General features: G+C 35.7%; 1 protein-coding gene across 4 annotated transcripts in view; it reads right to left on the reverse strand.

Annotated features, from left to right (window-relative positions):
- The window catches only part of ANKS1B (ankyrin repeat and sterile alpha motif domain containing 1B), a 448,570-nt gene that overhangs the window by 209,666 nt on the left and 224,979 nt on the right, over positions 1 to 13,925 (reverse strand). For all 4 annotated transcript variants that reach the window (XM_072866003.1, XM_072865996.1, XM_072866022.1 and 1 more), the window contains one exon: positions 13,555 to 13,627. In XM_072866003.1, the coding sequence (XP_072722104.1) occupies positions 13,555 to 13,627 (73 nt within the window). The remainder of the gene's footprint in view (positions 1 to 13,554; positions 13,628 to 13,925) is intronic.

A 13,925-nucleotide genomic window follows, 5' to 3' on the forward strand; every position in this document is an offset into this window, starting at 1 on the left:
AGCAGTGGATAAAAGTAGAAAAACAGTTTAGGGAAGTTCCTGGTATCATGGGTTATGAAGTAGGGGTAGTAAGTAGTAAATAGCAAATAATTTTTGAAGGATTTGAAGGCATTCAAATACAATATCTTCCTGAATATAGGGCAATGAAACAAGAAAATACTGATTCTAGTGTTATGATCATGAACTCAGGTTAACAGTCTGGGTTAGAAAGCAAATGAATACACTTTAGTTAGTTCAATATTCTAAATTACTTCATTTTCTGTAGGTGGAACTAAAACTAGAAACAATTCTGTGTGCTGTAAATTCTATAATAAGCCAAAGATTTTTAACTAGCATGTGATGTTCTTGTGATTACTAGAAATGTGAGCTTCCAAGGATTCATATCTATATAAATCCAAAGACTACTAGATTAAGAAGGAAACATGAGTGAATCAACTGAACTTTCAAGAAGCCGTTATTAATTCAGTTTTAGTAGACTTAGATCTCTATGTAATTTATGAAAGATAAACTTCATCATAGTCTCACTTGCCACAACATCTCTAACCCTAACATATTTGTAAGAGTAATACCCATATCATCTCATACAAAAGACCACCAAAGATATTGAACAAAGTTTTAGAGATTTGCCCTTAGTAATCGCTTTATAGTTTTCATACAGTCTATCTTAGAAGTTAGGAATATTCTGATCTCTTTAAAGTATTTCCTGGGCACAGGTTATGAAAGCCTCATTTTTCATCAGATACTTTTAAGTCTACTGAGGTGCTAATTCCTATTCTGCATACATTTTTAACCTGGTATTGAACTTGATTCTGCTTTAAGGAATAAATGCTGTTCAATTTAGTGACATCAGTTGAATTAAATATTAATATACATGGGTGTAAATGATTACATAGTTGTAAGGCTCAGATTAAACTGCAAGGAAAAAGCTGAACCTAAGCAAGTGAATTCTAAAACTCTCAAGTAATCTGATCATTCTTTTCAGGACATTTTTAATGGCTTGAAAAAAAAATCTCTTAACCTCTGGAATTACAGTAGGATGATTATGAGAGCATTACAGAATGAGGACACCATTAGCTTGTCACTTTTTAGGCACACCAACAAATACTCTGGCATTAACTTTGTGAAATACAGCCAAACTGTCCTTGTGGAGATGACATAGATTATTGGTACTCCCGCTGGACTGTCATGGTTCAGTGGAGAAACAGGCAAGACCTCAGTCCTACTGGAAATAACTTTGAAAAATGTTTTAATCCATTTTTTTCAAGCTCTGAAGTCTGCAGTCTACCTTTGTTGATCCTTTTATCTCCTATCTAGATGGGCATAGCTCAGCAATATTCAACCCCATGGTGCAAAAAGATAGAGTACGTACAGCTCAGTTACTTCAGAGATAGGTCTGACAGAGGAGAGAATTGACCAGGAAGAGTAGATTGCAGCATTAACATTATCATCCTCAGAAATGTTTTCAAATCCACTTAAGAGTTAGGGACCCATTTACTACCAATACAATCCAGGAGGTAATATGAGTAATATTATTTTTAAGCAACTTTCACAACCAATTTATTTGAGTTCTGACTGGTTTTGTTTGTATCAGTGCAATTTTGTAAGGCTAGGCTATAGGCAGGTATATCCAAACTTTTAAAGTGAGAATAACTTTTATTCACTTACTTTGATTTTCTGTACAGTAATGTATACAGTTGTTCTTAGCATTGTCCCCAAACATGCTTAAACATCATACTACTTCACTCTCCATTTTACTATTAGTTGTCAATATTTCTGAGCTTCACGCCCTTGGAAGTCAATGAAAATTTGATTTTCTGAGTTTTGCATTCTGTGTATTCATACCATTCTGCACTCTGTCTCAAAACAATTATTATGTGTGTATACGAATATGGTATAGGTCTACTTCATGCCGTATGTACTTACTAAAACGCCTGTTGTCTTTATAACTCAATATCTCTCACTCCTTCTAAAAGGAAATTATCTAACGTAAGAATATTTTAAAAATACTGAAACAAGGCTCCAAGAACAGTGGTACTTACGCTATTTGAATTTTCATAGATTTGAGTAGTATATTCAAACTGCACATAAATTGTTCATGTCTGTGGTCATATAGACTTCTATTCTAACCATATTTAATAATAGAATGTAAGTATCAGATATCAGGTTAATAACAAAATGAAAGAAGAGATGGTAGGGATTCGGTATGCTTTACTCCTCTTTCTGAGATTAAGTCTTTCTACAAAATAAAAAAAAAGTATATTTAGGTCTGACAATCATTTTACTATATGCTCTCCAATGAAGAATACATCTTTTCTATTAATTGTGTGAGAGAGAAATATAGTTTGGTTACTCAGAACTAACAGTACAACTGACCAGACTGCCAAGGTTTAAACTTTTTCCAGAGGAGAAAATATCAGTACTGGAATAGGGTCTGAATCTCCTATGCTATTTCACTAAAACGTTACATCTGATGTGAGGTAATACCTCTGAAAAGTCTCAGTATATTAAGTCAGTCAAGATTACATGTTAATCCTCCAACTAAAAGAGAGTTTGTAGAAGATTCCTTTGCTCAAGCAGTCCTATTGCAGAGTATCTAAATTTAGCATGACAAGATCTGATGGTCACAAGTAGACTACAAAAAAAATTGACAAGAATTAGGCTATACATTTACTGACTGATGAATGTCAATATTTATGATATCATAGTTCCATTTTCTTAAGTTTCTCTGTTTGCTGTCGATCTTCTCTATTCCTTCTAGAAGACATATGCCAGAAATCATTTATTCAAGTCTGTGAATATAATGATTGAACTGCTTTACAAACAGTTTTGGAAAAAGAAGCCTAACATTGAACATGAAAAGCATGGACAGAGATAAAAGATATATGTTGATAGGCACTTATAGAGAGAATGGAAATGTAAAAAGAAAATGCATCAGAGACTACATGGGTAACTATGGTCTGATGACTTACATTTTTACTGTATTTTCAGTTTAGCCTGTGACTTAATTTGTAATAGGCTATTTCAAAACCAGCTCTGATTAATTGGTGTATGAAGAGCATATAGCTGAATATTACATTTATGACACTACAGGGTAAAATTGCCAATATAATAGGAATACATGAATAACAGAAAAGAAAATAAATGCTTGCAGCTTTTTGCATCCAACTCCCATTGCGTTTATTATAAAACATAGCTAAAAGCTTTACAATTATCCTGCAGTTTGCCCAGTCTTCTGTAAGGTTTGTTTTGGGATTCAATGGATCATTAAAACAGATGCATCTTTATCTCTTGTTTAGGCTTTTACAATGTAGAAGTCAACAAAACATTAATCCAATTATTTGTGATTTCTCTGTAGAATTTATATGATCTTTGGGTAAGTTCAGTGGCATGCAATGCATTATGACTATCATGTTCTCAGTAAATAAATGTCCCAAATATTTCTTCTACATATTTTACAGCTATATGGCTTCTGTTCTCCACTATTTTATAATCTAGTTGATTACATAAACTTAAATTACCATTCAAATAATTCAAAATGCAGAGATTTGTAAAAGAAATATGAAGATTGGTATGAATAATGCATGAATAGACATGCTTGTATGAAAGCACCAGAAGAAACAGTGCTACAAAGGGTTAAAGGTATGGTCTGTATTGATAATCAAGGACACAGCTGACAGAGGTAAAACACTAAGGAATATGTTTCTGTCAAGAAAAGGAGGAGTGTGCTCTGATAAAAGAACAGCACAGGTGATTTATCAGCAGAAGACCCTGCACTACATAGGAGGACAGCAACAACATTACAGCACATTGCATGTGATATTCATCTTCCTGTTATTCCAAAAGGAAGACAGACTCTAGCCCTAAAATATCCAAGATAAGGAAGCAAAACCAATGAGCACCATTGAAGTAAACAAAATTTTGGATCAAAAGAACCATACCATAGCAACTGTTGACTCCTAAAGATCTGTCCAAAAACCAGTTTGCTATTGCTAATCAAAAGGAACCCAACAGATGCAATGAGAATGCAACAGTCAGCCTTCCGTGTCACACACAAGTGACCATGGACAGGCAACTTGGACACACACGCATGCACACCTTGGTGCTTTTGGATACAGAGTGTGAGAGTGAGTGACATTTGTAAGAGAACGTGAGTGAAACAGTTTTGCCTGAAGCAAGAATCACCTTTGCCTTCCACAACATTTCATATTGACTTTAGCTGCATGAATTCCCCTCAGCAGTTCTGCCATTGTGACTTAAAATTCCACATTCACTTTGCAGTTGTTAGTAAGATACAAGGAAGTGCAGAATCAAACCCAAATGTGTGGCTCTGTTCCCTACAGTGCAGTCCTATAACTGATGGTAAAGAGTTCACAGACTTGCAGTTTAAAAATTTCAAACTGCATATGCATTTCCTATCGAGGAGGCATCAGACACCACTGGGAGCAGAGACCAGCTGCTGGAGCTGTGTCCTCTCATTGGGTCCCTCTTCTATCAGCTACAGAGTCAGGTTCCCTCTGCCTTTTCTTTTTTTTCCTCTTTATGATGCTACAGATATTTCGGTCTTTTTGCACAGCATATTGGCTTCAATGGGAAGGTGGGAGTTGGGAGGGAAGTGATGTTATCCTTATTTCACAGTCTGGTTGTTGCGGTTGGCTATTGCAAAATTAGAGTAGTGGGTTCAAAACTGTAAGCTTAAGAGGTCTCCCACTTTGTGAGAGGGTGCATGGCTCATTTTATTAAAATCTATGAATTAAATCCACTTTATCAAAGTGCTTAGTTTAACCACACAGAGATTTAAAAAGGGGAAGTAACTGCTGCAAAACAGACACCAAATTATAATTATATACTTTCAAGCATATAACTTACCACTGTGAAAACTGCCTTATGCCAACATGCCTACACATATCTAATTAAAATTCTGCCTTAATTAAGTACTTATATTTTATCTGTTTTCTGCCCTTGGAGGAGTGAGGATATTAACAGCTTTGGAGGAAGACCACTTTGCCAAAACTGCAACCATATGGCAGCAAACAGAAAAGGGCCAGCCTAACAAGGCTTCATTTGTTAAAAGAAAGTTTGACTTCTTCTGAGTGAAATTTTAGCTTCTATAGGCAGAACCATACTAGGGAAGATGAATGCTTCATGTCTGAGTAGTGGCAGTGGAACAGATGGAAGAAAGAGATGAAACTGAGCATGTAGCTTCTGGCAGTCAAAGGTCTGCACAATTTCCATTACATGCTACAGCAGTACAGGGCATAACGTGAACTCTTACTTCCTCTCATTCAGCTTTTCTGGCTGTGGCCCCACCTGATTCAATCTTTTCCTAGTCTGCTGAAGTCATGTCTGCTTACTTTCCCAACCTTTGTGCTCAAACTCATGTCCCTCACAAATCTGAAGAGCAAAATTTCTTGCAATTTTCCCCACACTGCGAAGGAGTCATTGATAATAATAGCCTTGGTCATGTCAGTAGAGAAGGCAATATAAACAAAGAAAATAACTTTTGTATGATGACTGCCTACAACTTTCATCCCAATATGAAAGAGCAGAAAATACACTACAAAATGTATTCTAATACACTGCTCCATGACCTACTGCCTTGGCATTGAATATGTACTACATGACATAGAAACATGCATATGTAGTGGGAACATCCAGAAGCAATAAAGTCTTGCTTGTGGAAAAAATTGATGTAAACTGGAGTTGTAGGGTTTATTCTGAATACAGCAAAACCCATCTGCAGCTCTGCTACTTTCAAATGAGATATGTCTCACGTGGAGTCCACTCAGGCATAGCTGTCAGTGTTCCAGAGTCCTTCTGGTTTCCAAGTAGCTCTAGAAGAGCCAACTCATGCGTCTCTGAAGTTGTAGACATGATAATACATACTGCTAAAGTAAATATTTCAAAAGATTTGCTAGGTCCCTTGAAAGTGATTTTTTTATATGGCATAATTCTGTTGCATACACCTCTTCCAGTAACAAGCACCATTAATCTTTGAAAGGCACTCACTCAGGTAGCCTCAGTGAGCAAAGCTTGGAGCCTTGATATCGATACTTCGACATAGATGCTGAATGTGATGCTAGGATTACCTCCAAACATAGGGAAAGGCACTGTTCTCACAAAAGGTCAACAAATAAGCTTTCTAAAATCCAAACTTGCTAAATGTAATAAGAAATTTGCTTATTTCAGCTCTACGAAAAAGGCTTGTCAGTATATTATGTTCCAAGCCAAAATTGTAGATCAAGAAACTGAAGGATAATTCAGGAAACTGTACCCTGTATGCCTCTAGGTAGAAAAATGAGGGTACTCAAGGATAGATACATGCTCAGCTGACCAAAGAAATTCTGATTACAATGCACTTGTATGCACACAAAAACTGGATAGTGCATTTATGGATAGCATCCAAAAAAGAATTAATGATTAGCAGAATTATAAAATTGTAAATCACTCTCCATGTGCTAGAACATATTTGACAGAAGTGGTACTCTCAAAAGCCCAGCTCAGTCCTAAACTGACTGTAGATTATTTTGATATGGAGTGACCTTCAACAATTATTTTCCTTGTCATTATTTTAATTGCTCTGACTTGAAACAATTCCTACTTTAATCATGATGATGATATGATACCCGTTACCATGTTAAAAAAAAAATTATCTCTGAAGTAGATTATTTCTTGATTATTCCCTTTCAAGTGACTTGCAAATGTAAGTAAACTCTGAATCACACACCTCTGAACAGCTACTGAGCTCCAACTAACACAGAAATACTGCTATGCGTGCCTTTAAAGGCTTTTTTATTGTAGAAAAAATTGTTTATAATTAGGCAAAGAAAATATGAAATTGAAGTGTTTCTTCTTTTTACCAGAGAAGTGCAGATGGCTGATATTTAAACATATTATCTTTTCTAAATCCTTTGCGAAATGTATGTTACTAATCAGTGTAAGTATCTACTATGCCAAAAAAAAGACAGCTGTTCCATTTATTAAACTCTACCTTGTAGACAGGTTCCATCTAAATCATGTTACCACAGTAGTCACAGAATCATTACAAAATAGACTAAAAGTTACTTAAAACAGTGGCCTATTCCATTCAACTGACTCAAGCCAAGGTCAGTTATACCCAACCATTATTTTTTTAATTCTGGCAAATATCCAGAAGTCTTTAAGATGCTGCTGAATGTAACAGAGGTTATAATCTCCCTAATAATCTATTTGGATGCTTCACTATATTGCCTTTATAATTTTGTCCTGGGGAGAAGAGAGGGAGATTAATTTCAGCTAGTTTTAGACAGCTACATCTGAGGAGGTCCTCTAGCTCCCTTTATAGATACTTCAAGTACCATTTGCCATGCTTCAGACATTTAGATATGATGAATGATACCGAAGAAGTGCCTGCTTATATCTAACAGTATCAGTGGCTCGGACGTACTCAATGCAGTCTACACTGCAGAAGTCTGAGTTTAGACACTAAGAATAAGATCCATCTAAGAATAAGATCCATCTGTCTGACCTACCGTTATTTTCATCAAGCCCATGTTTCCTTAATTTCCTTACAAGAAAAACACATGAGACAATGTCAAAACCTTAACTGAAGTCCAAATACTGGGCATCTACTGCTCTTTCCTTACCTACAAAATCTGATATCCTCTCCTAGCAGGGAATTAGATTGCTTTAATAGGTTTGCTCTTGGCAAATCCATGTTGTCTCTTACTTATTTCTTTGCTATTTTCTAGCTACTTTAAGTAGTTTATCTGTTCAGCAACTTTTCTATGAATTGAAAATAATTCCCCACATTCTCCTTCCTTTCCCCCTTTAAAGATAAGTTCTACATCATTCTCTTTTAGTCTGTTGGTACCTCATCCATCCTCCAAGAATTCTCACAGAAACCCACTAACAGGTCTAAATTTTTCCGACAGTTATGTAACACAAAATGAAGTTCATTAAATCAATTTTAAGATACCTAACCTATATAATCTATTCTTTCCTTATCTACAATTGAGGTTCTAGCCCTAGGATTAGCTGTGCATGTCATATGCTCACTGGTGACCTTTTCAGTAAGTGTGTGATAAAAAGTCATTGTATGTTTTTGCCTTCTCCGCACCCACTATGAGCAGCTTTACCTTTCCTGCAGTACCTCTCTTAGGTGCCAAAGATTTCTTTGTTCTTCTTCTCCCTATTAATGTACTAATATAATTATGTTATATTAAATCTTCATTTCTCTTGCTAGTTGCATCTCACTGAGTGCTTTGGCACTTCTGACTTGTCTCTACACACGTGTGTTATTCTACCATGCTTAGTAAATAGAGAAATTTTTCTCATTATGGCTAAGGTGAAAGAAAAGATGACAATTTAGCCAAGCTAGTCTTTTACACTTTCTTTTCTTCACATTGGTGAAGCTTGTACTATGGTCTTTAGTAGTGTTCTGTTGAAGAACCCACAGATTCCTCTTTAACTTGCACCCTAGAGATTTTTTTAAATAAATTATCTGAATTTATTGACTTCTACCTTCTTGTGAGACTTCTTTTTCCTAGGCAGTCTGTCAGTGTAATTTCTTTCCCAACAAGTGCTGTGGTAACTAAAATCTCCCATTACTATCAAGTCCAATGGCTTTGGATACGTACCAAGAACAACCATGTTCTTTTCTGCTTTCCTGGATACCAACAGATATTTAACAGCTCTAACTAATCCTATTTTCGAGATCTCAAAGCAACCATCATATTTTTGAAATACAAGCCAACATTTCCTCTCTTCTTCCCTTCTTACTGAAGAAGTTATATCCTCTACATGACTGGACGACTAGTGTAATATATATGATAAATTCTCTACAATGCCAATTTTGTCATAATCTTCAATTAATTCTTGTCTATTCCTCATTAATTCTTCTGTTAATTGTTCTCTGTTCCTCTTTCTTCTGCCATTAGTATACAAACAGCTAAGATACCTGGCAAACTGACCCATGACTCTGTGTCTAGTCACTTCTTTAATCCTGTTTTAAATAATCCTATCTTTCTCAGGGGTTAGACCTATGTCCAATTTGCATTATTTAAAATTAAGATTTTTGTCCTTGCCACATGGTCCTTAATTTAAAGTTCTCTTCTCTCAGAATAGAAGCCATGTAGCTATATTTATTAGGGTGTATCTGACTGATGCTTGACTTGGATGGGAGAGGAGAGACAATATCTCTTGGATCTTCAACTTCTTTATCCATTGCCACAGAGCCTTATAAGCACTTTTGATTTGCTTAGGATCATTCTTGGCAGTATCATTAGTATTCTTTATAATATGCTAGAGATCAGTAGAATCCTTTGCAGCTTGGCAAATTTGGACTCTTGTGAAGAAACACACCAGCCATAATGTAAGTGCCAGGTGGTGCAGATGTCTCCACATCACTTTGAGTAGAAGAAGGTCACTAGACAGCACCACCTTTTATTTCCTCTTGGTAATAGAGGTTTTTTACTCCTTGGGGTAGTGGTTTTTTTGTCTGTTATCATTGAGATTAGTTCTTACTTGCTCCTTGGTCAGCACTCCTGCTTTTAATTTCAGTGGTAAGCTATTCAGATGTTGAATGCTACATGCCCTCAGAGGACATTGGCAGCCATCTTCCTCTCTGTAGTTTCAAGCTTACTCCTCCACTACTGGTACTGCTACCAAACTGAAAGCTCTGCTTTAATTTTTTTGTTTCCAAATGCATGCTGTGGATGAAGTCCTCATGACCATACTCAGCCTGTTTTGATTCTCTCCTTTCACTGCTCCTCTAATTGCTTCTTAAAAGATTCTCCTGGAGATCTAAAAGAAGTCTTTCCAGATTTCACCAATAGGATAATACAGGCCAAAGTTCCTGTAAATTCATTCAAAGATTTTATCACAAGATGTCATCATTGTCTAATTTTAAATATAGCTATTGAATTATCAGTGTATGACGTATTTCCTCTCAAATGTTTTTCATTAAGAATGAGATAACTATGTAGTATAAAAAGCCCTTCATGCCTGGTAGATTAAGAATATTTCTGCTAAATTAAGAATATTTCTGCTTGAATTTAATATTCTTTTGTTTTTACTAACAGTCCATAAAAAACCTGAAGTATAATATGAAGTATAGGACTAAGTAAATAGTAAAATGAAGGATGCCATATCAATCTACATTTGCTCACCAGTATTATCAGAAATTTTACTAAAGTTTCCTAAAACTTTAGTAAAATTTAGCAAACTAAATTTTGCTAAATTAAGCTAATTTTAAAGTTTAAATTTTGCTAATTTAAACTAAAACTTTAGCAAACTTTAGTTTGCTAAAAAGTTATTAGACAAGAAAAGGGAAGTTTCCTGAATGTAGTGCTCAATAATCTAGATGCTTTCCGTTCAACACTAAGAGAAATCTCTCTGACTTGTACACTCTGAACATTAAATACATTATTTTTAATCTCTCCTGTATAATCTTTTTTACAGATACAGAATAATAGAATCATAGAATCATAGAATGGTTTGGGTCAGAAGGGACCTTTAAAGGTCATCTAGTCCAACTCCCCTGCAATGAGCAGGGACATCTTCAACTAGATCAGGTTGCTCAGAACCCCGTCCAATCTGACCTTGATGTTCCCAGGCATGGGGCATCTAACACCTCTCTGGACAACTTGTTCCAATGTTTCACCACCCTCACTGTAAAAAATTTCTTCCTTACCATCTAGTCTGAATCTACCCTCTTTTAGTTTAAAACCATTACCCCTTGTCCTATCGCAACAGGCCCTGCTAAAAAGTTTGTCCCCATCTTTCTTATAGGCCCCCTCTAAGTACTGAAAGGCTGCAATAAGGTCTCCCTGGAGCCTTCCCTTCCCCAGGCTGAACAACCCCAACTCTCTCAGCCTTTCTTCACAGGAGAGGTGTTCCATCCCTCTGATCATCTTCATGGCCCTCCTCTGGACCTGCTCCAACAGGTCCATGTCTTCTGTGCTGAGGGCTCCAGAGCTGGACGCAAATACATTCAAGTAAAACTAACGAAACTCATATATTTATATATAAACTGACGAAGTATTTCAAAATTATATTACCTGATACCATACTACTTAATTTTTATTTCTAGGCATAGGCCAGATCTTTACATTTGGCTGAGTTATGCTTAGCACAGAGCCAGGAAGGAGAAGAGAGAAGGTGAATGAGAAGTTCTGAGATGGAATTTAGGTCCTCAGTACTACAACACTTGGGCAGATAAAACCCTAAGTAAAACACATAGGGATCCAGACAATGCCAGCATCTGTAACTAATTAGACAGGGGCTATGTGAGGTACCTCTGAGGAACACTGGGGCACCTGAGATGCTTCTTGCCAATAAACTATAGGAGCTTAAATAGAAGAAGCACACACACAAAAAGCTGATTTGCCGCAGAAAACTTCAAAGCAACCCCTTCGTTGGGGCCAAAGGCCTATCAAAAAATCTCTTAGGTTGTATTATCAGTAAGAAAAACCTGTGTATTGCCTTGTGGTAGTTAATAAGTGGTAATTAACACAAGCTAAAATCTTAAGTCAAGTAAAATTTGTTGTTAAATATATAAATATCACTGTAATAAGGCTCCACTTGATTGGTTACTCCAGTCTGTGAATAGTGAGAAATAAAGACTCCTTATTTTCTGCTACATAACCCTATTTTATAATTTCATTAATAAAAAAATAAGAATATACTTGAAATATAAAATGTTTGTTATAATGCATTTAATGCATTTGATATTATAATATTTCCCTTTGCTTTGCTGCCTAAACTGTGTTTGACTGAATCTGGAAAAGGCATAAAGGAATGAAAAGTGGAAAACATACATGTGAAGATGCATATAGCCAGCTCTATAACAGAAAGAAATGTCTTTATTGCAGTCTGCATGTGCAGCAAAATTGATTAAATTTAAAGAAAAGTAGTTGTATTTTGATTAAGAGTATATAGCTTGATTTCTTCATTAAGCGCAAAATCAGATTATCATTCTAAACTAGATAAAGACCATTAAGGAATTGACAGAAAAAAAAAATGTTGGCTTGCAGGAAGCTGCACATCGAATAGAAAAAAAGTTGGGACTCAGAGTCCCCTCTGGGAAAAGACGAAGCAAAGAAAAGAGTAGATCTCCTGCCAACCGAAAGAGCTGAAGAACCAAATGCCACTTTGAATGCTAAGAAAAATAATGCATGCAGTAGAAGCCACAAAATGGCTGATGACAGGAGTTGAGAAATATTTTCTGATCTTAAAAAGAATAAAGTAGAAAAAGAAAAGCAATGGTCAGTCATAGGAAGGGACAGAGTAGTAGTTGCACATCACTAAGTTATGCAAATTTGCGTACGCATACTGTTGCTTTTGTCTCCTTTTCATAGCTCTTACTTGCTGTGCAACTTCTTAATGGATGCCCGATTTTGCATTTGGTGCCTGTGTACTACCATGATAAAAAATAATAAGCAGCAAATCCTGAATTACTTATAGTATCTTCAGAAATTATTAACTATCTCCTAACCTAGAGTTTCTCTATGAATAATTCTCCTTTCCAACACTGCAAGTTTCAGAAAGAAAAAATATCCTGCCACGACAACATGCCTAGCACTTTTCATGATATTGCCCCTTACTCTTTTATGAAAAAACAATCTGAATCTGCTTGTTTTATCTGCAATTATATTTGTATTCAAATCAGTTATTTTCTCTTTTTCCTAGATTCCCTTCTCACTGTCCAGCTCCTGTTAAAATAGCTGTGTCAACTCTATTTAATTGATAAGACACAGTTTCATCCTGTACAGATATAATGCTCCATGAAATGAACGGCTGTTAAAGTACTTTTTTTTTTTTAAATTTTAAGCTATAAGATACATAGTCTCCTGCCCAATACATAAACCCAAGTAATGGCATGCAATTGCTAGCAGGGATGTACCAGTACAAGTGAGTTAACATAGCTCTGCCTCAAGACCAAATTATTCAGACATACAAGTCAGTTTTCTTTCCACGAGTTAGGAAGAAGACATAGTAAAATACTTTCAAAATTCTTATCAGCACAGTTGCATAGGTTTATGCTGACGTACCAACAGGCTAGTCATGACTTAGAGTTCTTAGAATTCACCATGGTAGGGAAGGTTTGCAAATTTTCCTGTCATTGCTAACACCAGTCACTGGCTGTCAGCAACATTTTCAGCCCTGTGCCAAATGTTTGCTCGAAGCAGCATCAGATAATATAATGCTTTAAAAAGTGTCAGCAGCTATTGGATTATATATACTCAAGGTCCCATCATTCCAAACAAAAACTCAGCTGAAAAAGATTGGAAAATATCCCCCTAGTAGAAAAGCTTCAGTACAAAGACATTAATGGAATATTTTTTTCTGGTAAGATTTAAAAACAACATTAATGACTCCAATATGCTATTTAAAGTAACAGCTCCAGGATACTGGGCCTAATGCATCTCTAACAGTAAACAACATTGATTCTGTTCATGGTTATTCAAATACCTACAAATGATTTCAACACAGTGGGTTACTTAGCAATAACTTATCCACAGTTTCCCTATAGACAGTTAAGTCAAAATTAAACAATAGTTAGTTGTTTTTCCTTACTTGTAGTGTGATCATTCATCTCCCCCAGTCCAGTATTAATTCCAGCATCTATTGAACTCATGATTTTATCAATCTACAAAAGAGAGAACAGTGAAAACAATTGATGGACCCCATCTTTGTTATTTTATTTTAGTTTTTCATGCATAAATTTATAGCATTACTACTCTCATTAGGAAGACAACAATCAAGATTGCAAAATGCAAAAATCAAAGGTAGAAAACTAATTTCTCCATTTTGATTTTTATTTTGCAACATGTGTACGCTAGCAAAAGCTAAGCTAAAGCTTGAGACTAGTATTTCTTTTTCTACAGAACAGTTCCTTTCATACTGATGACTCTGGTCATCTAGGTATATCTCATTCTTTGAAACTA

The sequence above is a fragment of the Ciconia boyciana genome, chromosome 1 (assembly GCF_034638445.1).
Source record: "Ciconia boyciana chromosome 1, ASM3463844v1, whole genome shotgun sequence".
Taxonomy (NCBI): domain Eukaryota; kingdom Metazoa; phylum Chordata; class Aves; order Ciconiiformes; family Ciconiidae; genus Ciconia; species Ciconia boyciana.